Below are 25,970 nucleotides of genomic sequence, written 5' to 3' on the forward strand. Positions count from 1 at the left end.
GAGGCAAAGTGCCACCCACTCTCCTCCGTGTTCGAGGTTTCCACACAGAGACCAGAGTCGAGGCTGGCATGACAGTCACTTCCCATGTCCCTCAAGAAGGCAGCGCCCTGAGAAACGTCAACACACACTGGCTGAACGGGGGCAGCAGCGAGGGTTTGTGTCTGTGCATCTGTGGCGTGATGGATGGTAGGTCATTGGTGAAGAGATTAGGAAGAGCAGCGTTGAGATATGAATCTGAGTCAGATTAGGCAGACAGGGAAGCCACACCTTGTTCCCAGGGAAAGAGTGACACATGATGGGCCCTGGCTGGCAGAGCTGAAAGACAGAGGAGGGAAGGCCATGGCTACCGGGGCCTCCAAACCTACAGGCTTGTTCCTTGTCTCTTGGTGTCTGGCCAGTGGGGCTGAGCTTGCCTGGTGGAGAGAGCAAGGACTGGGGATTCGAAGATCAGAAGTGTCCCATCTGCAGGTTCAGAGATGGGGCCTGTCAGGGAGGGCTGCATGGGGAAGGAGAGGCAGGGAAACCACCACTCACGACATGGCCCCCACAGGCCAGGCACATGCTGGGGAAAGGAAGAGTCACAGGTTCCTTTGGGATGGGACTGCCCAGTTTTTCCTCACAATAGCCACTGTGAGGTTGTCCATTACTTCCTCCACTTACTGATGAAGAAATGGAGGCTTGGAGAAGCCACCCAAGGTCACACAGGTGAGAAGTGCTGGAGTCTGGGCTTGAACCCAGATCTTCTTACATCCAAGGCCTGTGTTCCTTCTACCATAAGCTGAGCAGAGGCAAGAGTTCCAGAGAGAAAACCTGCTGCTCACACAGTGCTTGAACTTGTTGGGCCTGTAAAATGAATTTCATCTGTAAAATGAAGACAATTATTACACTGTCCCATCAGATTGAATGGGATTATGCCCATAGAACAGCATGGCGCCTGCATATTAGAGAAAAGAGAGTTATTGTTACTGACAGTTATTTCAGTTTACAGATATGAAATCACGTAAGAAAGTCTATTAAATTCTTCATACTCATAAGAGTAAAGGTCAAAGTCCATATTCAAAGCAAGACAAAGGAAATACCAAAGTTCACTCAAGCTTTTTTCATTTCATCCCCCAAGAAAAGAAGGAAGGAAATGAGCATTTCAGGCAGGTGGAAAGCAGCAGCAAAAGCACGAGATGGGATTAGGCTCGTGCAAGGAGGATCAGCCTTAGGGAATACAATGACATCAGATTTTAGCCATAGGTTGGAGAGCCAGATGGGCTATCTGGGCTTCGATTCAATGTTATGCATGGGGCACCTACTGCATGCCAGGCTCTGTACCTGGCAGAGCAGAGCCCTGGGATGGATGCTGTTGACAGCTGCCTGGGCTGGCAGTGGTGATGACGCCCTTGCAGACTTTGCCCACTTCTCCCTGACCCAACCTTCAATCACGGAGGTCGTAGGTCATGCACTGCCCCGAATGGCAACTGTGAAATTAAGGGACCTGTGACAGCACGAGTCACCCCCAGACGAGGACGAGCTCAGGCGGGCCCAGCCCCATCACTCTCACAGCAACCTCTTGTGGTGGATTCTATCACTATGCCCATTTGATGGAAGAGAAAACTAAGGCTCAGTCAGAGTTGATGTGACTTGCCAAGATCACGCAGATGCAGCAGGATCAGGTTTTGAACCCAGGTCAATCTGTCTCCAAGGCAGGTGCGCTTTCCTCCATACTGGGGTAGGCTACTGGCTTCTGAAAGGCACCGACAGGTGAGATGGACAATACCTGGCCTGAGTGTACCCATCACCATGGGAAATGGCAGGCAGAGACAGGTTGAGGGCCTGGGCAGGGACTGATCAGAATGATGGTTCTTAAATAGAACTGGGGAGAGGGGAGTGGGAGAGGCATGGGTCTGAGGGCATGGAGAACTCTGAGGTCAGCCTTGTATCTGCCCACCTTGCCCTGGACCAACCTGTCTGTCTGCACCTTTTGACCTGAGAAAGAACCCTAGGCTGAGCTGGGTCAGATGCCTGAGGGCCTGCTCTGCTATCAACTAGCACTGTCACCTGGGACAAGGCACTTTACCTCTGGAGCCTCACTTTCCCTGTCTGTGAAATGGCCTCCCTCTCATCCCACTCGCTCGCTGTCTTGCGCGCAAGGCAGGCGCTTAACACTGCATCATGCTCCAGTGTGCTCTGGGCCTCCTTACCTCTATCATCCCCAACCCCTTTCCCGGGGATGGGCTCTGGGCTTGTCAGGATGCCAGCCAGCTGTCAACCCCACCCTGGCTGGCCAGTTAATGAGTGACCAGGGAGCTGGAACCTGGCCTATAAAGAGCTGCCAGCTGGGGAAGCAAGTGGGAGCCTGGTGGACGGTGGCGAGACACAGAGGGAACGAGATGGCTCGCAGGGTGGTGTCAGGGCTGCTGCTGTGTGGGGTTGCTGCGGTTTTCCTGGTACTGCTGCAGGGCGCACAGTCAGTCTACATCCAGGTTTGTCCTGAAGGTCCCCATGGTGAGAGGCTGCGATGGAGAGGGAATGCTGGGCAATTCACTGAGGATAGCTGAGGACCCAGGGCTCAGCCCAACACCCAATCACAGCCCAGGGACACAGCTGGTGGGGGGGAGCAGCTGGGATGCCAATGGTGGCTATGACGGTGATGATAATAACAATAAATTATGGTCATTCAGCATTTCTCTCCTCAAATATCCCTCTCAGTCAGAGATCAGATGTGGAAGACGTGATCCCTGCCCTTGAAGAGCCCAGAGGGCAGGGAGACTTCTTTTATGCTCCCACAACTCTCTGTATTCACCCATGTATGGGGAGGAGGGTGGAGGGTCACCAGGAAAAGTTGCCCCGGCCGGTAACTCGAGCTGACATTGCACGATGGGCAGGAGGTAGCCAGGCACAGAGGTCACCGACTGCTCCAGACAGAGGGCACAGCATATGCAAAGGCCCAGAGAGAAGACAGCAGGGAATCTGGGTCTCCTTCCAGGGCAGCTGTGAGACAGAAGGAGTCTTCTGGAAACAGGGCCTGCCTGTGGGTGTGGCAGGATGCCGCTGGGCTCCTGGGCGGCACATTCCTGACTCTGGGCGGGGCCTCCTTGGGAAGGAATAAGGAAATCCTGGGGAGCGGTGTCAGCTTCCCCCTGCAGCCTTGGCTTTGGAGCCCAGCTGGCTAGACTAGGCATTGCCATCATTTTGCCATGTCAGTTCAAGGGCAATCATGCAGTTATCGAGGGTGCCCTGGGTACCAGGCACCAGACAGCAGTGGAGTTTGATTATGTCCATTTGTCAGATGAGGCTCAGAGTGGGGAAGAGATGGTCAGCCAGTCGGGAAGAGCTAGGATTTGGACCGAAGTCCCCTGGCCTTCAAAGCCCACGCCTTGAACCAATGTGCTCCACGGCCCTGCTCGACCTCATCTCCCAGTTAGCCTGTGACACGGGGGTGTGAAGTGCCAGGCACCACCTTCCACGCAGGCAGTCTTCCGAGTATGACCTTGACTTTCCCACTCCGTGAGAACAGGGAAGCTCTGGGGGGCCTGAGGAACCCTGGTCTCCTGGCAGTGTCCCACCCCCTTCCTGCTCAGGTTTTGATGCCCTCCCATCTCCTCTCCCTCCTCCCCCAGTACCAAGGCTTCCAGGTCCAACTGGAATCGGTGAAGAAGGTGAATGAATTGGAGGGGCAATGGGTGCCCAGCCCTGGCCTGCAAACCCAGAGCCCCCAGCCCTCCGTCTGCCACCACCCGGCCCTGCCACTGGACCTCCAGCCCATCTGTGCCTCCGGGGAAGCGGACAGCATTTTCCAGGCCTTGAGTGAGTCCCCCCACCCCTGGCAAGCCTCCTGCCCCTCATTCTCTCTCCTCCCCACACCCCAGCTCCTCTACCTCTTGTGGTTTCTGTTAAACACCCAGTGGCTGAGAACAGGGAGATTCAAGAAACTCAAGCCCCTGGCCTACCCGGTTTGGGCACTGAAATCAGGCATACCAGGAACTCCTTCAGTCCCCGGCAACCTGGACGGGGTGATCAGCCTACCTCCAAGACTACACAGATTGGGGGGAAGGGGACACAGGAAACGGACCCACAAAAATGACTGCAATGCAGTGGGATGATGGGGGAGGCACAGTGGGGACACGGGAGAGAGATGGCTTACGTCCACGGTGGCATAAGTGTTACTGAGTCCAACCGCACGACAGGCCAATAAATCAGAGACGAGGTGTTGAGGCATGGAATACAACTTTATTTGGAAAGCCAGCAGACCGAGATGATGGCAGACTAAGGTCTCCAAAAAACCATCTTATCGGGGTTTGGGTGCCAGTTTCTTTTATAGAACAGAGAGGGGGAGGAGATGAGGAAGTAAAGTAAAAAGGCCATAAGTTTTGCAAATGTCCCTTGGAATGGCCAGCCTCTGGGAGGGGATGTGTTAATTTCTTCTTTCTTGCAGCCATCCACAGGGTGGACAGGGTCAGGATGCGTCCCTGAACAATAGCACTTTGGTTTAACATTCAGGTAAAGGGGCAGGGTTCCCGAGACAGGCCATTATGTATGGACAGTATCCTTTTAGTGAAAAAAAGCAGCAGAAAGCAAAGGATAAAGTAAAAGAAACAACAGATCCAACATGTAGTCAGATTTGGCTCTTCCTTGTTACATAACGGGATCTGAAAGGTTTCCAAGACGGGGTGACATCTAAGCTGAAATGTGAGGGATGAAACAGCTGGCCAGGAGAATGCGGCAACTGGCTAGTATTTTTTTTTCTTTTTTTCTTTTGATTTTATTAGAGTATCATTGATTTACAATATTGTGTTAGTTTCAGGTGTACAGCCAAGTGATTCAGTTATACATACACATCTTTTCATTCTTTTTTAGATTCTTTTCTCATATAGGTTATCACAGAATATTGAATAGAGTTCCCTGTGCTATACAGTAGGTCCTTGTTGGTTATCTACCTTATATATAGTAGTGTGTGTATGTTCATCCCAAGCTCCTGATTTATCCCTCCCCCTCCACTCTTCCCATTTGGTAACCACAAGTTTGTTTTCGACATCTGTTAAGTCTGTTTCTGTTTTGTGAATAAGTTTATTTGTAACTTTTTAAAATTAGATTCCACATGAGTGATAGCATAGGATATTTGTCTTTCTCTGACTTACTTCACTTAGTATGATAATCTCTAGTAGCCAGTATTTATTGAGCACCTACTAAGTGCCAGGCCCTGGGTCAATCCCTTTGCCTGCAAGCTCTCCTCACAACCCCTCTGTCAGGCTGATACAGTCGAGCAGGCAGGAAAACTCAGGCACAGAGTTTAAGTGACTTGCCCAGGCACTGCTAGGAGGACAGAACCTGGGACTTGAGCCCAAGCTGCTCACGCTTCTTCTAAACTTTCTTGCTCTTAATTTATGAGAAGGATGCCAGGCCCCTGCCTCAAACCCTCTCAGAAGCAGGCCTTCTCTGGCTGCCTGGTCAGTGGCTCCTTGGACCACAGATGTTTCAGGTTCAGGTTCAGCTGACCAGTTTTCTCCTCTGCCCAGGGAACATCGCTGCTGACGACTGCGAGCTGTGCGTGAATGTTGCCTGTACTGGCTGCAGCTAAGATGGCCTGGGTGCCCTGAGCCCACCCTGGACACCGTGCCCCACCCCAGCCCACTGCCTTCACAGCACCCACCCCCATCCAGGCTCTAGGGGTCCCCGCCACCACGGTCATCCCCGCCCCCCACCCCGCCCTGCAGGGCCCAAGCAGCTGGATCTGGCACAAAGCAGTTGGACCCACGGTTGGAGGAGAGTTTGGCCCCTGAGGCAGCCCTGCTGCTGAATAAAGATTCCCCACCTACACATAGAGTCAGGTGTCCATTTGTTCATCCCCAGGAGCCATAGGCAGAGCTGCCTAGGAAGCTGGGTGGGTTGGACTCCTGAGTCAGGTATTTTCCTGGTTTCCTCGCCTGAGGAGTTGCTCTATTTCATATCGAAGGAGTGAGGCTCTGGGTGGAAATGAATCGCCCGTGATCACAGGGCTGGGAAGCCACAGAGCACCCAGATCCATCTGACCCCCCAAGCTGAGCTCAAGGCCTGGCCCAGCTGCAGAGCCAGAGCTTCTGTGCTCCTGATGGGTCTGGGGGGAGGACGGGGGCTCCCTCCCGTAGGTGGGACTGCGGTGGAGGGGGTGGAGGGAGGAACCACATGGTGCCCCTTCGGGGCTGATTCTGCCCCCGGGCCTGCCTGAGTTCACCTTTACCCTCCTTCTTGGGCTCCCCGGAACTGCCCGGCCAGCTCCATATGGAAGGCCTTCCTTCCCTCTCTCCATCCTGGTGGCCCTAAGGAATATTAATAATACCAGCATCTATTGAGCATTTGCTATACCCTAGGTACTGTTCTAAATTCTTTGTAGGTATTAACTCACCGAGTCCTCACAACAGTTCAGTGAAGCAGGTACCATTCGTATTACCTTTACGAATGAGGAGATCAGGTGCAGAGAGAACTAATTAGTCCAGGGTCACAGGCTCAGCAAAGTGGCAAAGCAGGCTTCTTCCCCGGAAGTCTGGGCCAGAGTCTATGCTCTGAACCATCATGTTACCGCCTCCCTGTGACTCCAGGCCCAGCTGCAGCTAATGACACCCAACGGAGGATGCCCTGCAGCCACCGCATTCCCCCAGGGGCCCTCAGTGCTCTACTAAAGGCCAAGAGCCAGACTGGGAATTCCTGGGAGAAGGGCTTTCCACAGGGTGGCTTCCTCCCCGGCCTCTGTCCCGGGCAGCCAGAGAGGAGAAAAGCCAGGTACAAAGGGGCCACACCCTCTGAACTCAGCTCCCAGGGCCAAGGCCATGGTGGATTCCCCCAGACCAGCTGCCCCTCCTGCCTGCCCAGTTGTGCTCAATCGTCCTGTAACCTCCCAGCCTCCCAGGCCACACCCCTCGGAGCTCTGGCTCCTTCCTGTCCTCCCCCCCCCGCCCCCCCCCCCGCAGGCAAGTCTGGCTAGGCGCCTTTGCAATGCCTCCTGCGTCTCTCTGGGCCCTTCTCATCCCTCTATCATCACTGCCTCCCTCCCCGTCCCCATCCTCTCTCCTCAGCGAGGCCAGAGCTTCCTCCCTGCCCTGCATCCTGCAGGCTCTCCATGCCCACCAAGCCAGAGGAACATTGCAGCGCTGCTCCTACAGTGCCCCTTACCCTTCTGTGCCTCCCCAGTACCAACTCTCAAGTCTAAACTGAGCCCACTCACCATCTGGCCTCGTCTCCCACCTGCCTGGGAAGGAGGCAATAATGGGAACTGCCACTGAGTGAGCACCTGCTATGTGCCAGGCACAAGGCAGAGCCATCTAGACAGAAATAATAATAATAATAATAATAATAGCATCAGCATAGTGCTCACTCACGCTGGGCCCGGTGGAGCTCTAAATGTTTTCCCTGTATTACCTCATTTAATCTTCACTCACCCCTATGAAGTAGGGGAGAGAACAGGCTAAGTAACCTGCCCGAAGTCACACAGCTGGTAACAAGCAGTGCCTGGACTGACACCGAGAGAGTTTGGCTCCAGAGTAGGAGCATTAGATAATTCTACCCCACCAGCCATCTCATCAAGCACCCCTGCAACCTTGGGAGGAGGGATCTCCCAAGAGATCAGGGGTGAGCAAGGGTGAGAGGAGCAGAGGACATAGTGAGAACAATGGCTTGCAGTGTGGGCCCTGGGGAGAGGGCAGGAGGCAGTGCTGAAGTGGTCAGGACGGGGCCAGATTCTGAGGCCCCTTGAACACTCTCCAGCCAGGGGCTGATCTCATAGCCGCTCAGTGCTTGTGTTGGTCATCCAAACCAGTACAGGAGCTCACATGTGGCTTAGGGATCATGAAAGAAAAGCAGAAGTTCCCCCTCCTCCATTGGTGGTCGTTGGATTCAAGTCTCCTCGGTGTCTGTGAGTGGGGGGCAGTACCGATGCTGGCTTAGCAGGAAGAGCAGGGTTCTTGCACTTAGCACACTAAACCCTGAGCTGGCGAGGGCAGGGTAGGCATCCATAAAGTGGGATGAAAAAAGGAATGAAAGCATCACCAGGAGGACTCTGGAATCTGGTTTATTAGCCGTGGGTGGGGGTGGATCTTGGAAAGCACCGGGGGCAGGGGCTGGGCCTCCCCAGGCTGCCCTCTCGTCACTCCCCCATTCTGGGTAGGTGGAGCTGCGAGGAGGGAGAGCGGCCTGCGGGGGAGGGACAGAAGGTAGTGAGCACCCGCCGTCCTAGCATCCAGCACAGGCAGCGTAGGCACAGATCTCACACGTGCTCGGATCCTCGGCAATGGCCTCTGGACAGGAGAAACGGGGCCCCGTGAAAGCAGCTTCCTCTGCCCAAAGCTCCCGCCCTCCCTTGAGCCAGAGTTTGAACATCCGCCACCCAGGCCTGTCCTCTCGGACCATCTGCACTTTCCACCCCAAACCAGGACACAAGTACTGCAAGCCAGCCAATCAGGGCGGAGAGCCTACCCAGAAAGGCGTTACAGCTGAGACCAGACAAACCAGGACGCACAGCAGAGGGCTTAACCCGCCAATCAGAGCAGAGCGCAGCCTCGGAATCCCACCAATCAGAACACATCTCTCCTTCAAGTGCCACCAATCAGGGAATTCCTGGGCCCCGCCCTTCAGAGAGGGGGTTACTCACCGAGCCTCTCCAGGATCTCCTGGGCATTGGGCTCCTTGCAGAGAGGCTTGAGTTCTTCGGGAAACCTCGGGGAGCTGCAGGGGATGGGAACGAGGGATCCACCAGTATTTCTAGGCCCCCCAGGCTCCTGGAGCTGCTGGAGGTCCTTGAGCTTCTTCACTGACTCCAGAGAAAAGGAGAACTTTCCATCCTGAGAGAGACATGTCCAGGGTGTGAGGCCAGGCTACAGCCTGCTCCCTGGCCGCTTCCCCGAGGACTGCCCCCTCTCCAGCCCCGGTGGCACTCAAACAGTGTTTGCGGCACGCGGGAGCCAGGTGCTCCACTGCGGGGCAATATGAGGTGGTCAGAGCTCAGAGCCAGACACTGAGCTTGAATCCTGGTTTTGCTCTGCGACCATGGACAGGTCATTACACTCTGGGATCCTAGGGTCTGCCTGTTATATGAGGAATGGAGAAGACAGATTTGAAGCGGCAGGGACACAATAGGTGCCTATTAGTGGGAGCCACTGCGCTGATTTTCAGGGAGAGGCACAGAGCTGGGACCAAGGCTCAGGCATCCTGAATCCACGTGGCTGTGCCCCAGTTGTCTTCACCCCTGCCTGAGAGCAGCGTGGGCGGATCCCCTGGCCCCCGGCTCCAGCCTGCTGCCTGGCTGATGTTTGAGAAGCAGTAAAAGGCCTCCCGGGGCCTGGCTGTGATAGAATGGGGCCCCCGATGAGTACCAGGCTGGCCTACGGCTAGCATCCACACCGATGGGCACACCCTTCCGTCAGGACCTCCAGGCTGCCCAGGTGGTTCCTGAGACCCAGGCCAGGGCTTTGGCTGAGGAGGAAGGTCTGGAACTGAATCAAGCTCCTTCACTTCCCAACCATGTGCCCATGCCCAGTTACAGAATCTCTCTGAGGCTCTATTTGACTCCTCTGAAAAATGAGACTAATAATCCCTCTTGCCATGGTGATCCTGGCGTCACAGTGACATACTGGAGGAACCTGGTCATGGCAGGCACTCTGTACATTGGCTAATCACCTGCCTTTCCCAAATTGTTTCTCTTTTCTCTACCTGATGTTCTTTCTCCAAGTTTGAAGAGGAAGGCGTAAGAGGCAGGACTGAGAAGGGGGTCCCTGGGGAAGAGTCACGCCTTAGACATACCCCCCACTCCATCCCCAGAGGGGTGCTCTATCAGGGGACAGGCCCTGGGCCCTGGACATAGAGAGCCAGCTGGGCCACAGTAGGGACAGAGAACTTACCTTCACGGTGACTTCCCCTGCTAGGGCGGCCCAGGCCCCAAGGAGGCCCAGTGCAGAGAGCAGGAGGGTGTTCATGGCAGCAGCGCCTAAGAGAGAAAAGTGCTTTGTTCTGGATGCCAGGGGAAAACAGTGGGACTTTAAAAGAGGGCAGGGTTACTGAGTAACCCAGGAGTCTTTGCCAGTGTCTCATCTGCTTGCTTGTCAACTTAACCCTAATCAGATAAGGCTCAAGACAGCCCTGTCTGGTAAGAAAGCAGTCGGGGGGGAGGCCGTCAGAGCCCCAGCCCCTCCCTGGGCTCCCACTTTAACCCACGGCTGGGCTGGGTCGGGTCCTGCATTCAGGACCAACCACTCACACTCACTGATGGCTCTGGGCCAGGCCATGCACCAGGGTGGGGCTGCAGACCAGACCCAGCCCAGCCCTTAAAGAGGGAGGGGCCCAGTGGCAATGCAGGGTGATTAGAGGAGTGGGTGGGCATGAGGAATGGAGGGGCCATTCAACCAGCCAAGGGGCGGGGCAGTTCAAGAAGCTTTCCCAAAGGAGCTTTAGAGAATGGGTGGAAATTTTCTTAGAGAAGGGGCTGAGGGTAGAAGGCCATTTCTTGCAGAGGATACTACATGTGAGACAGCAGGGAGGTGAAATAGGCCTGGAATAATCAAGGAAATGTGAGTAATTCAGCCTGGGGGGAGGAGGAGGTTGCCAGGGGGCTTCAAGTGTTAAGAAATGAGATTACCGGGGCTTCCCTGGTGGCGCAGTGGTCAAGAATCCGCCTGCCAATGCAGAGGACACTGGTTCGAGCCCTGGTCTGGGAAAATCCCACATGCCGCGGAGCAACTAGGTCCGTGAGCCACAACTACTGAGCCTGCGCGTCTGGAGCCTGTGGTCCGCAACAAGAGAGGCCGCGATAGTGAGAGGCCCGCGCACCGCGATGAAGAGTGGCCCCCACTTGCCGCAACTAGAGAAAAGCCCTCGCACAGAAACAAAGACCCAACACAGCCCTAAATAAATAAATAAATAAATAAATAAATAAATAAATAAATAAATAAATAAAAAAGAAATGAGATTACCAAGGCAGGCATTAGGTTTGGCCACTGTGACTTTGAGGAAGGACTCAGCTCTGCCATCCACAGGCCTGGTTCGAGTCCCACCTACTGCCCCATTCCTATGTGTGTGAATCTGGACAAATTGTTTCCCTCTCTGAACATCAGGACCCCTTATATCCTCTCTGGGGACCAATATAATAATACGTACCTCGTAGGGTTATTTTGAGAATTAAATGAGGTTATAAAAATGCTTACCTCAATGCCTGGCATACAGAAAGCACTCAGTAAAAGATCCTTCAGTTATTATTACTTTGATCAACAGCCACAACAGCTTCTGGCACCCGTTGGCCCCTCTGGAGACCACCTGCCCATCTGAGCCATAGCCTGTTCTCATCCGGTGCTGGGCCTGCTGTCCTGCCTGTCCTGCAGCCTCAGATCATCCTCGGATGTGCTCTCCCCACTCCCTCCTGATTCCCTTGCCCCTCTAACCATCCCCCCCACCCCCCGCCCGCACCGTGTCCCTCCTCTTTCTGCTCTGCTTCCCCCAGCTAACTCAGCCTAATCTCCCCCACCCTGGCCTTTCCTGCCAGGCTCAGCTCTCCCAGCACCCTTGCCTTTGAATATGCTACTCCATCTGCCTGGAAGGCTTTTCCTTCCTTGTCACTAGGTGAACTCCTACTTAAACTTTAAGGCCCAGATCCAATAACCCCCACTGCATCCTCAGCTAAATAACCTCTCTTTGTTCTCACAGAACCAGATACATTCCCCTACTGGGGATATTGTTGAGTTGGATTAGTTGGGTGTGTGTCTCTGCCCCTCTAGACTCTGACCCCCATGAGGACTGTACCCCGCATAGTGTGTGTTCATTGTATTCTTTTGTGAGCAGAGCCTCCAGGACACGGAGGAAGGGAAGCCCTGGGAGCTGCTTTGTTCTAATCTACAAACCAATCTGGCTGCAAGCCTGGATGGCTCCAAAGAAAGGGATGGGGGTGGGAATCCCTGGATGGGGAGAGTCACTGCAGGGGAAATTGGAGGGACCTTCAAAGGGGTTCAGCCCAAGGGAGGGGCAGGAAACACTTGGTCAACCTGCCCTCTCAGGCTAGTCCTCAGAACCAGACTAAGATTCCCTCCCTTTTCTAGTGTGTGTGTGTACACTGAGGAATGTGTGTAAGTTGAAGTGTGTTAGTATATGCGAGGTGTGTGTGTGTGTATGCTGAAATCTACATGTCCAGTCCAGCCACATGGTGGCCGCTGCTAGCTGAGAGCTGGGCGGGAATGAGCCCCAGCAGAGGGTTAGGGATGGGATAGGGTACCTTAGGGTTATGGATGGAGTTTGGGTTGAAGGTGAGGCTAGAGATACACATAAGGGTAGAATGTATCGTGATTGGGATGGTGGTGAGCACAGGTAGAGATCAGGAGTGCAGCTGAGGCTGGTGCTGGGGTTGGAATTGGGGTTGGGTGGACTTGAGCTGGGTTAGGGTGAAAGCTGGGTTAAGATCAGTCTTAGGTTACCAACTGGGACTGGAGTTACATTAGGGCAAGATGAAGTAGCAGATAGTGATAGGAGTTCAAGTTAGGACTCAGATTGGGGTTTGGGTCAGGGTCAGGATGGAGCTGAGCTCGGGCGTGGGGTAAGTGTCAGGGTTAGGCTTGGAATCAGGGGTGCAGCTAGGAGTGGGTCGATGTGGAGATTGTAGCTGACACGGAGGTTGGTTTGGGGTTAGCTTAGGGTTCTGTGGTAGGGTTAAGGTGGGAGCTGAGTCTGCAGTGTAAGTTGGAGGTGTGGGTGGGGTCAGGTTTATGACTGGGGCTGGATCTGGGGTAAAGTGCGGGGCTCGGGCTGCACTGGGATTTGGTTTAACATGAAGGATGGGGTTCGGCGCGGCCGCTGTGGGCTGCAGGAGCCCTGTTTCTGGCTCCCTTTGGCTTTTCAGTCTTTCCTCCCCTAAGTTACAGTGGGATTGGGGGTAAAGGGAGGGGCCTCTGGTTCCTGAAGCCTCTTTCTCCCATAACCCCTTAGCCGGGGCTCACCTGCTGCAAGGCTGGGGTGGAGTGGGTGTGTGGGAGTGATGTAGTGTAGCTCCACACTGTGGGAAAGAGGAAACGGCTCCTAGGCCTCAGCACTTTGGGCCCTGCCCTACCCAACCCTACCTCTGACATCTCCCCTGGGAAATGGGAACCAACACCCCTCCCTCCCCTGCCAATTCCCTGGCCCAGCCTGGGGCCAGGTGTGAGTTCAGACCCCCTCCCTCCTCTCCTGCATCGAAGCTGCTGGATCTTGGGGTCCTCTTGGAAGCCTGGGGTTCTGGATCGCCCCGGGCCCCCACCTGAATCCTGTGGCCTTGGTTTCCCAGCACCCCAACACCCCTCATCATTTCTTACGGGTGGCGAGTGGGTCTGGGTTGTTTGGGCGCCTCACATCCAAGGCCACCTCTTCTGGCAAACTCTCACACCTCCATAGCCTCCCAGGCCATGCCACCTCTACCTGCCTCCCCACCTGAAAAGCCATCAGTGGCTGCCCCAAAACCTTCAGAAGGAAGCCCAGACTCCCTGGCCGGGCATTCAAGGCCCATCATGGTCAGGCCCCTGCTCACCCTTTGCCCAGGATCCCGAAAGACTCCCTAGGAGTGGGCCAGGAAGAAGGGGCCCATACCTGGGGTGCTGTAGGTGGAAAAGTTCCAGCTTTGGAGCCAGGCAGCCCTGGGTTAGAGTCCCAGCTCCATCAGTGAACAGCTGTGTGCCCTTTCTGAACCTCAGTTTTTGCATCAGAAAAATGGAGACAATAACAACTACACTGTGAATTTTGGGCTGCCTAGAAAACTTTCCTCACTGACTTCCAGCCCCAGCAAGCCTGTGTTAAGACCATCTCCACCAGCCTCCTATACTTTCCCCTTATAAAACCTACCAAACTATCTGTCCTGCCCACTTTCCTATGAGCTTCTGAGAGCAGAGCCTGTGTCTTGCTCCATCGTGGCCCCAGTACCCATAAAGGCCTGGCACTTAGTGGGTACCCCTGATCTCTCAGGAGACCAGGAAGGCTGTGGTATTAGTAATAATCATAACATTAATAATAGCAGCGAACGTTTATCAGGCACTCGCTCTAGGCTACGTGCTTTACAGTTGTGAAAACCAGAGCCAGCCCTGCAGCCCAGTCACCCACTGCTGGCAGCTGCCTGGGTTTCCCCTGCTGTCAGGCTGCCCTCTGTTCTCTGTGAGGATGCTGATGCCATTCCTTTTGGCCTAGAGACTGTTGAACTCTTGTGTTTGGGTGACCTCATCATGGTTCCAGTGTGCCTGTTAAAGTTGGGTCCACTGAGGCCCAGCCCTCCCAGGCCTGACTCTGCTTCCCTGCAGGCTGGAGGCCTCAGCTGACCCTAGGAAGAAAGGCCTGAACAGAGCCCAGGTGGGAGTCTGAAGACTCCCATGTTGATCTGTGTGACCATGAAGAGGGTGTGGCCCACATTTTACAGCCTCCGCCTCCTGCTTGCAAACATGTCCTGGAGGTTCTTCTGAGAGCCCAGAACTGCCTGAGGAAGGCATCACGATGTATGTGAACCTCCCAATAGCTCTGGGAATACGTAAGAAATCGCTACAGAACCCCCTTTTATAGGTGGGCACGCTGAAGATCAGAGGCCCAGAGAGGGTAAGAAACCACGACTTTCCCAAGGGTGCGGACAGAAGCTCCGGGCACAGTTTCACTGGTGGCGCTCTGCACGAGGGCACCCAGCCAACAGAGAGGGAAGCACAGACACAAGTGTGGGGCTAGCTCAGCCTAGAGGAAGGCACAACTTTTCAGACTCATTGCCAGGTGGACTTGGCACCAGCTGCAGTCACAAAGCTGTAAATTCCAGAACAGAGGCCAGTTCTCACAAGTGCCAAAGAAAAGCTTAAACTTTTTTTCGGTTCATACCTCCTGTCCTGTCTTCCTAGCCCCAGACCCCCTCCTTCTTTGGGGAAGGAGAAGAAGAAAGGCACAACCATTGAGTCAGACCCTGTTTTACAGGGCAGCGATACCCGTTGTACGGAGGAGGAAACCGGGCTCCTGGGAGAGTGCCCAGGGCCACAGAGAAAGTGGATGACTGAGTGGGAATCTGAAGCCTGTTGGCTTGAGCCCAAGTCCAAGTGGGGGTGGAGGGCTCCCTCCACTCCCCCAGGCGCTGGGGTGGGCAGGATCTTCCCCGTGATGCTCCGAGGGGCAGCTGGGGAGTGGACAGAGGGTGTGTCTGGTTGTTTGCTCAGCAGTGTCATCTCACATCCCCATGGCCTGGCCGGGACAAGGCACTGGGGGAGCTCCATTCACCATCTGCTCCCCACACGGCAGGGCCTCCTCCCCCCGCCCCCTGGCCTGCCCTGGGCATCGGCCACGGAAACAACCTATCACACCCGAAGGCTGTCAGGGAAGGAGGGAGACCCACCTGGTGCTCCTGCCATGGGCCCCAGAGCCCACAGGCTAGAGGGAGGATAGGACACGGGCACAAACTCCCTGGGGCTCCGCAGGGAGAAAAGGTCCCCCCGTGGCCGCGTCTGGGGATGCTTGCCAGACCAGGTGGCATTTGAACTGGGAGGATTTGATCAATGGGAGGATTTGGACCCACAGAGATGGGGGCTATATGGCAAAGGCCTGGCAACAGGAAGCACACAGGGGAAGGGGGAGGGATGGGCTGAAGCAAAGAGTGTGTCAAGAGGGTCTGTGGGTGAGCAGCCAGAGGAGGCTTTAAACACCAGGCTAAGGCGTTTTGCCCTTCACCCGGTGACAGTGGGAAGCTAGGGGAAGACCATGAGAAGAGCTGTGATTTAGAAAGATCATCATGGCCCTTGGTGTTGGGAGCGGACTGTCTAGGTATGGCTGCTGCACTGGTCCAGGAGAGAAGGGGTGTGTTCCACCCCCAGCAGTACCCTGGGAGGGCCAGGGGTGATTGGAAGGATGGTGTGCAGGGGAATCCATGGGTCTTGGCATGTGCTCTTGAGAAGCAAGGGAGGAGGGCAGACAGGGAAGGCAGATGGGTCCTTGGGACTGACAGTGTACCAGGGCCCGTGCTGGCTGCTTCCATCTGACTTCTCATGGACGGTCTCATCAACACTTTAATCCCATTATACACATGAGGAGGCTGAGGCTCAGAGAGAGCAATGTCTTGCCCAGATGGAACTTTAGGTTCTTTTGACTCCAGAGTTCGTGTTCTTTCCATTGCCTCATGTATTTTCTTGGCCTTTGAGGCCCGCAGAAAACACGATCAGCCACAGGCCAGCAACTCACAATGGACCAGCTTCTGGTCTGGCCAGGAAGATTTGTGGGGCGCAAGGAGGAGTGTAGGAGCTGCCTGGGGGCAGGAGCAGTTATAGATAGATCTGGGATCCAGTCCAAAGGGCCACAGTGGGGAGGAGCAGTGACAGCGGCCAGGCCAGGGATGTGATGAGAAAAGGGGAAGAATTCATCTGTATTGGACTTGCAGGGCCTAACCCTGAGTGTGCCTGGGAACCCGGCTCTATCCCAGGCAAATGTCTCCGGGGACGTGGGCTGCTGGGGAAGACTCGAGCGGCTAACAAGGCTAGGAAGGGAGGAAGAAGACAGAACCTGAGCGGGGAGCCATCCCGCCCTCCCTACCCTGGGCAGAATGCCTTCTCTCCTATCTGCGGCTTACGATCACACACAGACACACTGAGGCACACAGTCGCAATCACGCAGGCGACACAATCACATACCCAGACACAGACACATGAGCACACAATCACAAGACACACAAGCACACACATACAAGGTCTGGCTCACACACACGGAGGGCCTCATGAGCACAGTCAGAGTCACACAAGCACTCGCGGTTACCCTGACTTATAGGACCTACACCCCCCCACCCCAGTCACAGAGCTCATGCACTGACATGCTCTCACACGGAACCAGAGGACCGTTCCCAGGAAGGCCTCTGCCTATGGACGTCACTCAGGCATGGGAAGGGTGGGAAGTGCCCTTGGACGTCTTTATTGCCATTGTCTGGGACAGGAAGTTGCCTCTCTGACGTTCTGGGGGCTGCGTCATGAGAGGGGTGGCCTTCACCCAGTGACGTCAGCTCAGGCCCCGTGCTAGGGTAGGGTGGGTTGGGATGGGTGTGGTGACTGGCACTGAGGGAGGTCAAGGGCAACTGGGGAGTGCTGTGGAAGAGGCCATAGGCCTCGGTGGGAAGAGCAGACCGGAGTAAGGCAGCTCTGGGTTCCCGTCCCCTTGCCAACCTCTCACTGATGGTGACCTGGGGCAAATGACTTCACCTCTCTGAGTGGCAACGTCCAGCAGTAAAAGGAAGATAATGACACCAACCTCCAAGGCAACTGGGAGTGCTAACTCAGATAACTGCTGTCAAGTACTGGGCACAGGGCCTGGCAAATAGTGGCAATAATCATAATGTTGTGATGGCCCCGGGACTCGCTGTGTGAGTGTGTGCGGGCTCAGAGGCAGGGCTGGGAGGACAAGGGTAGACGCCCCGTGGCAAGGTGTGTGGCAGGCCCGGCCACACTTGCCTAAACAAGACATCAACTGGTCCCAGGAATGCAGAGCCTCAGGAAACTCAGAGCTGGGGTTGATGGTGGGGCGACCTTCCCCACCCGAACCTCAGAGTAGGTGACAGTGGGCATCAGGAGGGCTGGGCCCAGGCAGCAGACTCAGAGGCCACTCTGCAGTGGGCGCCCCCCAGTATGTTTATCGCCAAGGACTAGAGGGCTCCTCGGCTCCCTCCAGCAAGCTCTGATGCGGCAGCAGAGTCTGAGGGCTGGCCACTGGGGTCCCTATCTGTCTGTAGGAGCTCCCAGCTCTGGGGGCTGCAGAGGAAGAGAACACAGCCCCTGTGGTAAAGGAAACCTTCCAAACAAGGAAAGGCACACAGCTGGCAGCCCTGCGCCCTCTGGCGGCCTCCGGTGCTCACTGCGGCCTCATGGCTTTGTTCTAAGGCTCCCGGTTCTTTGCCCTGTAGGGACTGACGGCACAGCGCACTGGAGTGTAGACACTGGGGCTGGATGGCCTGCGTTTGAAATCCCTGCTCTCCTGCTCCAGCTATTATTACCTCTACCACTTACGAGCGAAGGACCCTGGGCAGGTGACTTAATCTCTTTGTGGCTCAGATTTTTCCTTTGCAATAGGTTGACAACAATAGTTATCTACCACACAGTTGTTTTGAAGGCGAAATCTGATAACCCACAAGTACTTGGAATAAGTAATGTGAAGTAACAAGGAATACATGGTGGCCGTCCTACTCTGGACTTCCAGGGTCAGCGTTGCTGAAGGCACAGCTTGAGAGCTGGGTCGAAGCAGCCTTGACCTGGGCTTAGACTCCGGCTCTGGTGCACTTACCAAATGTGTGCTTTGCACATGTTGACTAGTTGCTTATCATGTAAGGCAGAGACACAGGGAGGCTGCTTATCATGTGAGGGAGAGACACAGGGAGGTAAGTCCAAAATCCTCTGGAAAATCCTTTAGGAAGGCACCACACTGGGGAAAAACACACCATCTCAATAAGCCCAACATGGCCATTTTTCCTAATTCTTGGTTACAGTCTGTCTTTGAAGTAGCTGGCTTGCATCCAAGTGCAATGTTGTACAGAATGTGTATCTTTACCCACTGGAATGACACTCAGTGGTGAGATGCTCAGGCAGAGAGGTACCTGGAAGTAGACATCAGTTATGGTCTCAGGTTTGAATCTTCCAACTCGTACTCACTGAGGGGCACACGTTCATCACAGGTAGATACTATCACATTAAGATTTCCATTCTTTCTCTTTTTGGCCAAGTGTGTATAATTAAATTCCCATGCTTTAATCGAATGCATTCAGGAGGCTGCTGCCTTGTGCCTTACCTCTCTAAAGCAGTTTGCTTTTCTGTAAGCCGCAGCAATAACTACAGTAACTACTACAGCATCATGTTCTTGTGTAGATCAAGACAATGTGTGAGGAATTTTAAATTCCTGCCAGGAAGATGACTTTCTCACTCCTCCCCTTCCCCCAAATTTCCCCTAACTAATGTATGACTTTGAGCAAGTCACTTCCCTCTCTGGGTCTCAATGTTCTCAACAGCAAAATGTGGGTGTTTTATAATATTAGATGATTTCAAAGGCCCCTCCCAGCTTGAAGCTTTCAAGATAGTTCTGTGATCCTAGGGCATTTTGATGCAGTCAACCCTTCTATGAATGCTAACTGATGCTTACATGGTTCTTCCAGGACTGCTTTGTCTGACTGGTAAGGGCACATCTATAAACAGCAGCCCTTAACACACTGTAACATGGTAAAGCCTTAAGAATGAAACATGCATCTTTATGATCTTTTTTTCATTTGATCAGCACAAAGGTGCACTTTAGCTGTGCCTGAATCAGCACAAAGTGACCAGATCTAACCATGCCCCCTACTACAGTCTTTCAGAGGCACTGATGAAAAAGCAGAGCTCCTCCAAGTCACACACACACACACACAGGATGGGTAGGCACTATCCCTGGGTGGAGCAAAAGGAAATGGGCTTTGGAGTCAGGCCAGACTGAATGATCCCAGATCCTCCACTACCTAGGAGGACTTAATTAAGGCAAGTTAATCTTTCTGAGCCTCAGTTTCCCATCGGTAAAATGGTTATAAATAGGTTTTCCTGACAGTGTTGTACGGGTTAAGTTAGAAGTAGTGAGGGGTCCTGAGCAGGATCGTGGGATTGGTGGGGATCTCTCCCCTTCCTGAGTGAGACAGACCGCAGCTTCAAGTCCACTTCCACCAGTGTCGTTGGTCTGCCCACTGGTAGCCTCTCTGAGCCTGTTTCCACAATCAGGTCGGGACACCACCACTCATCCTAACTCCAGGGATTGCTGGTGCTGGGCTCTTAACTAGCAAACCGTCACTTCTTTGGCTTCAACCTCACCCCGGGCCCATGCTAATCTAGCTTCCATGCCTGGCTCAGAGCAGTGGTATAAATGGAAACGCCTTCTCCCGTCGAGTCCTTTGGAAACTCAACTTAAAAAGCCCATGCCCACCCCAAAGCTTTCCTAAGCCAATGCCCTAGCCTCAGCATGACCTAACTGCTCACCACCAGAATCTTGCCTTGCCAGGGGGTATCTTCAGAGTAGCTTCCCTGGGCAAGTTCCTTGGGCTGGCATTTGCTCCCTGTCCTGGGTAAGTCTGTACCCCCTACAGCCAGAAACTGTGGCTTTTTCACCTCTAGATTTCTCATGGGAAGGGCTGACACAGTGTGGGCTCAGCAAATGTTAAGAAGCTCCACTTTCACCTTTTGGAAAGAGCACTCTGGGAAGGCAGTGCTGGGGGCAAGACTAGGGTCCAGGGCAGGGGTAGGGACAGGGGTATTCCGCTGGAAGTAATAGAGGATGGTGTAAAAACATGACGTTGGAGTCAAATGATCTGGATTCAAACCTTAGCTCTACCACTTGCCAACAAAGGATCTGGGGAAGCCATTATACCTCTAACTTGAGTTGTTCCCATATGTAAGATGAGGATAACAATATCTACTTAGCACAGCACGTGGCACATACTGAGTACTTTTTATGTTCCAGATGCTGTTCTAAATGCCTTAATTAATTTAATCCCTCTACAACTCTAGGAGGTAGGTATTATTCTCATTTTATAGGCACTGTAAATGAGGAAAATGAAGCTCAGACAAATGAAATAATTTCCTCAAGTTCACAGAGCAAGTGAGATGTTCAATAAACAGCAGCAATGACTGTTCTCAGGCAGCAGTACATGGGACACAATCTCTGAGACCCCAAGGAATGACTAACTCCAGGCTTTTTGCTTCTGGACTAGCTCCAATCTTGTTCCCTCAACTGCAGCAAATGACACAGACCAATCGGTGTTGTAAATAGAGTTAACATAATATATTTATTTTAAGTGCCATTCATGCATATCACTTTTGGCAGCAACAATCCTAATGACACTTGGGATATTTCTTTACAGCACTGAACAGTTACAAAGAATGGGTGCCGTTCATCATAGAGGCAAAATATGAAATCGTGCAATAGCAAAACTGTAGAAACATTAAAACACTGACTGTCCAACAGCAGTACAGAGAGCAGACTGTGTTTGCACAAAAAGCCAATGCATTTTCATCACATATATACAATATAGATATGTACACATCACCCTCTGAATGAACAATATCAAAATACTCTATTCCATTTGAAATAATCCCCAGATTGATTCCCTCCCACTTCAAAGGACATCTGAGAGACATGTATTTACAAGAACATACATGAATACATTTACATTTCAAAAACTGCCACAAATGCCAGTCGGATTATTCTCCTGGACAGAGTACCCCCATTTGATTATATGCATTTAAGATTCTTTTCCCCAAAAGTCTTCAGTCAATTTAAGCCCAAGACAGAACTTGCTCTGCATTTACAACTACCAACTGAGATGGCCACTAGAGGGGTGCTCTGCACCTCACTAGGGAGCCTTGTCTGGCTGGAGCCCGTGAGAAAGCCTGTCCTGGGCTCCCTGGCCACATGAATCACTAGTGTGGGATGGGTCTGGATGGAGGCTCTGCCTCCAGGGCCATTCATGGTAAGTTTAAATTCTCACAAAAATATTGATCACTGCAAATCAGTAAATGACTGCCAAATGGGAAATTAGCTTCACACAATTTGTAACATCTTCATCAGCGGTTTCTACTTGAATCACTCAGTATAAGCTACTGCATTCTAATACCCAAATTGTTTAAAGTGCACACTGTTACCCACACAATTTATAGTCTCAAAACAGCTATTTTGGTATCTAGAGAACCGTGACTTGAGCAGACTACTGAGAATCACCCCCTTTTTTTCCGAGCTCTTACTCTGCAGGCTGCTATCTCATCTTGATTGGCTGCCTTTCCAGAATCCTCTGATTTTTACTGATCCAAGGGGCTGGAACTGAGTTTCCTTTTTCATGCCAAGCAGGATCCAAACAACAGGAATATAAAGCCTTTCCCTTCTCCCCAACCTCACCAGCCTTTACCATGGCTGGCTTCCCAGTGATTCATTCAAGGCAACACTCCACTAGAAAAAATACCCAAAGACGTTCGCAAACATTCTCACATACACACACAGAGAAACAAAGGTGTTTGTTTAGTTCAAGTAGAGATGACTCAACCACAGAATCAGTAAGGGTAATTAAAGTGACTTAATAAGCATGGCTGATGGAGACTAGAGATGCTAAAAAGCAACCAGCGAGCAGTTAGTACTCCTTGATTTGATGGAACATCGTTTCACCATTAGAACTGAAAAATTCTGCTTTTTTTTTTCTGGTTTAAAGAACCAATTCAAAATCTATTCATTAAAAAAAGAAATCTCATTTCTCTTAGTTTCATTGCAAAACTAAGACAATCAATCCATGCAAAGTAACTGTGAAATAAAACAAAACAAAAAACAAACAACTAATAAAAACCCCTAAGAGGCAGGCTGCATTTCAAAGAAAGGAACCAAACGTCATGCATACACAGACACACAGGACAACAGAAACAGCACGCCACTCAACAGTAACTGCACTGAAGACTGAGGCAAATAAAATCCATGTGTGGCTCTACCCTCCTTTCAGTGCTTCCTAAATGGAAAGAGAATGAGGGGGAAACTTGCTATACAAACACTGCCCTGCTGTTCTGTTGCCCAAATGAACTCTGATTCAAATTCCAGAAAATCCTACTTAGCAAATAAGTCTCAATTAGCAGGAATGCAAAGATAGAGAATATACTCACATGGCAGGAGTAATGATAAAGAGAATGACACAATCTCTCTCTGATTGTCTTGTCTGTAAACTCTTATCAAGAAAAATAATTCTGTGCTTTCAGACACTGCATTTCTCCTTAATGAACCCAAGAGGAGTTGAGCATTCACAGAAGATAGCAATAAATATTAAAATAACACTTTTGAATAATAAATACATAAGTGAATGTGGAGACACTGATTTGTTTCAAAAGCCAAGGAGTGCCCAGCTTCTAATCAAACACATTTAGAACTGGCATACGATGCAGACTTAGAAAAACAGATGCTGACACGGTGCAACATGAACTCTAGAATCCCCCAGGCATCAAAAAAACATTCGGTCAGTCCTTCATGCTGCTCAGGAACAACATGCCTCTTTGGACTGTTTGGAGAGTATCAAACTCTGGGTTCTCTGGCTTACTGAGTAGAACTCAATACTCACATTTCCGAAAAAGATTAAATAAGGGGAACTGGGCTTTGAAAAAATCTATTTCCTTTCAGTTGCCTACATCAGTTAAAAGCATCCTGCCAAAAATAGCCTAACAAGGAATAAAAACTCACAGTAACTTCCTTTTCAAGACATAATAATCCAATTAGAAAAAATTGAAGCCTTTCAATAATTTTTGTACATGTATTTACACATATGCATCTATAAACTGCTTGCAGCAAAATAGGCTCTGCCTGAAAAATCAGTCTGGCACTTGTGGTCAACATCAAACTGACACAAATATGCAAAAGCCGTTCAAATCACACAACAATTAGGAGCTACATAGGGCAGCTGGCAGGGAGACAAACATGTAGTACTTGTCTGGGTCAGATAAAAGCAGTAAGTTATCCAGCTAAAATCTTTCTGATTGTCTTCAAAAAAAATTTCGATAACATTGGTAAAATGATTAGAAACTTTGTTTTCTCAACTGGATACTGTCAAACCTTTCCCTTCACTGCACAGAAAGGTAACGCTTGGGTCTGTCTGGTGCCTTGAGAAACAAGCTCTACACAATTGAATCCCAATCAAAGTCATCCTGGATGTCATCTGGAGGCAGAGAGCGCCGCATCTGGAAGGCTTGGGAAGGCATCATGTGCTGCTGGTTCATGGCTCCGTGATGGCCTGGAAGGAAGGAGGCAATGTCAGCAGTGACTTGGGAGAGGATAAAGGAAGAAAGAAACACACACCTACTGAACACTTCCTATGTGTGCCAGGAACTCAGTGCATATGCTCTCACTTACCCACCCAGAAGCCTCTACAAGGTGGCTCTTATGATCCTAATCTTACAGGTATTCTGCACCCCACCCCTCTGAAACAGGGAGTTCACCCCCTCCTGAGGCAGCCTCCTTCCCTGTCGGGACAGCTAAAGCCTTTTTCAATATTAAACTCCGAGTACCAACCCCAACACACCACACCCCAAACTACCTGCAATTGTTGTTCCTGGAGTGCTGAGTGCCTGCGGGATGTGAGGATAACCAGGGGGAGGCATCACCGAAGGAGCGAGATTTTGCCTGGAGTCTATGTACAAATTTCCTAATCAGATCGAGAAGAAGACAGAAGGAAAACATAGTACCATAAGTAAAGCAAATCAAACATAAAAATCTTAATAGAACTGTTACCTAAAACTAAATTAAGCCAGTAAAGTGAGGAAGAAAAGGGAAGGAAAAATCACTCCTTTTAGATGCTAAAACTCTGCCAAAGGTGGTGCTGGATTTTCAAACATGGTGCCAGGCTGGGTGTGAGTACACTGGTACTAATTCTGGCACTGCCTCTAACTCTCTGGAAGCTCGTAGGAAAGTTATGTCTGTTGTTGTTACATACCTCATTATAGTTCAAGAGCATTTTCATATCCCATTACTTCATCTGAGTCTCCCCCTAGACCCACAGTGAAGGCAAGACAGGGATTACCCCCATTTTATGGATGAGGCAACAGAGGCTCAGAAGGCTGAGAAGACTTGCCCAAAGACACATCAGTTTGACAGGGCCTAGGGCTAGAATTCAGTTCTCCTAACTCATGGGCTCTTTCCAGTAATGGTTGTCTCTATTGCCCTGATTTTCTCATCCTTAAAGCAGACCTAAGTGTGCCCTAGCTGATTAACAAAGTGACTGGAGGCACAAAGTGACAGGAAAGATTTGCATAAAGTAAAAGAGCTATATCAAAGGTGATTAAAAACATATTATTTAGAAGATGTGTAGATGGGAAACACAGATCTCATTTAAACAGCATTTCAGAAGGTTCTTAAGTTAATATGCTTTCACTGACAGCAGCCATCAAGTATAATAACTCCAGAATGTCAATTACATTGCATCCTAATGCAAAATAGAAAGGGAGGGGAGGAAAAATCATGCAACCTCCCACAACAACTCCTGGGGAAGAACCACCATAACACTGGTTTATATTATATGAAACATCCAGAATTCTGGAAAGGCTATTTCCCTAAGGTATTCTAATGTTTCACACAAACTATAATTGCATTCTAGGAATGCTGTTAATCAAACTAGAAAACAGCAATCATTTTCCCAGAAGAAATTAGAAAGGGAAGAAAAATCTTCGTTTTATATTCATGGTAGGGCACACTATATTTGGCTGCTCACAAGTTTCCACCTGCCACTGGAAAGTCAGACTGTCTCCTCCTTTAAGGTAAGAATTACTAAGCCAAAAAAAGAGAAATGAAAAAAAAAATATATAAAAACAGATTAATCTCCAATAAAAATTAGGTTTTGTCTTATGACTTGAGTTGTTAAGGATAAGTAGAAAGAGAGCTAAGATTATGCAGGATGGAGGCTGGGAAGTCATTGGTAAGTGAATGACCATATTACTCAGAGGAGGGCAGCCCCTCTAGCCGGATGCAGCCTTTAAAAGGTACATCAGCCACGAACATGAAGGCGATCACATTTTTTCTCCTGCAAAAATATACTAGAGCTGTAACTTAGTATAATTTTATTAGTATAACTTTTCTCTTCTTTTCTTCCTAAATCTTCAGTATGGTAAACTGGTCAGAGAGATCACTTCTGATTTTAAACTTTACTATAAAAAGGCATGTTATCTTGGGAGGCAGTGGCTGGAAGTCAGAACTCTTGGGTTCTGTTCCTGGTTCTTTGTCATTTTCTCTCGTCTCATTTCCTCACCTACTGGATTAGACCGCGAGCCACAGCTACTGAGCCCACGTGCCAAAACTACTGAAGCCCACGCGCCCAGAGCCTGTGCTCCGCAACAAGAGAAGCCACCAAAATGAGAAGCCCACGCACTGCAACGAAGAGTAGCCCCCACTCACTGCAACTAGAAAAAGCCAGTGTGCAGCAACAAAGATCCAATGCAGCCAAAAAATTTTTTAAAAATTTTAATTAAAAAACAAAAACAAAAACAAAAACCCTGAATGTC

At 51.3% G+C, this 25,970-nt stretch overlaps 3 protein-coding genes across 7 annotated transcripts in view; 1 reads left to right on the top strand and 2 right to left on the bottom strand.

The window, feature by feature from the left end:
- The first annotated feature begins 2,378 nt into the window (after positions 1–2,378).
- GUCA2B (guanylate cyclase activator 2B) lies at positions 2,379–5,742 on the top strand. 2 transcript variants are annotated; one of them, XM_068537909.1, is made up of 3 exons: positions 2,379–2,471; positions 3,609–3,795; positions 5,505–5,742. In XM_068537909.1, the coding sequence occupies exons 1-3, from the start codon at positions 2,379–2,381 to the stop codon at positions 5,564–5,566; spliced, it is 342 nt and encodes a 113-aa protein (XP_068394010.1). In that variant the 3' UTR covers positions 5,567–5,742. The 2 variants fall into 2 exon arrangements, with proteins under 2 accessions (XP_068394010.1, XP_068394008.1); XM_068537907.1 differs by lacking the exon at positions 2,379–2,471 and having other exon boundaries at positions 3,189–3,795.
- A 2,301-nt stretch (positions 5,743–8,043) lies between these two features.
- GUCA2A (guanylate cyclase activator 2A) lies at positions 8,044–9,929 on the bottom strand. The gene is made up of 3 exons (XM_068537910.1): positions 9,855–9,929; positions 8,609–8,798; positions 8,044–8,255 (listed from the first exon to the last, which is right to left on the bottom strand). The coding sequence occupies exons 1-3, from the start codon at positions 9,927–9,929 to the stop codon at positions 8,191–8,193; spliced, it is 330 nt and encodes a 109-aa protein (XP_068394011.1). The 3' UTR covers positions 8,044–8,190.
- A 10,795-nt stretch (positions 9,930–20,724) lies between these two features.
- Positions 20,725–25,970, bottom strand: part of FOXJ3 (forkhead box J3) — a 130,557-nt gene continuing 125,311 nt past the window's right edge. For all 4 annotated transcript variants that reach the window (XM_068539658.1, XM_068539656.1, XM_068539657.1 and 1 more), the window contains 2 exons: positions 24,014–24,121; positions 20,725–23,710 (listed from right to left, as the gene is read on the bottom strand). In XM_068539658.1, coding sequence (XP_068395759.1) covers positions 23,595–23,710; positions 24,014–24,121 — 224 coding nt within the window. In that variant the 3' untranslated portion in view covers positions 20,725–23,594. The remainder of the gene's footprint in view (positions 23,711–24,013; positions 24,122–25,970) is intronic.

Source organism: Eschrichtius robustus, chromosome 3, assembly GCF_028021215.1.
Source record: "Eschrichtius robustus isolate mEscRob2 chromosome 3, mEscRob2.pri, whole genome shotgun sequence".
NCBI lineage: Eukaryota > Metazoa > Chordata > Mammalia > Artiodactyla > Eschrichtiidae > Eschrichtius > Eschrichtius robustus.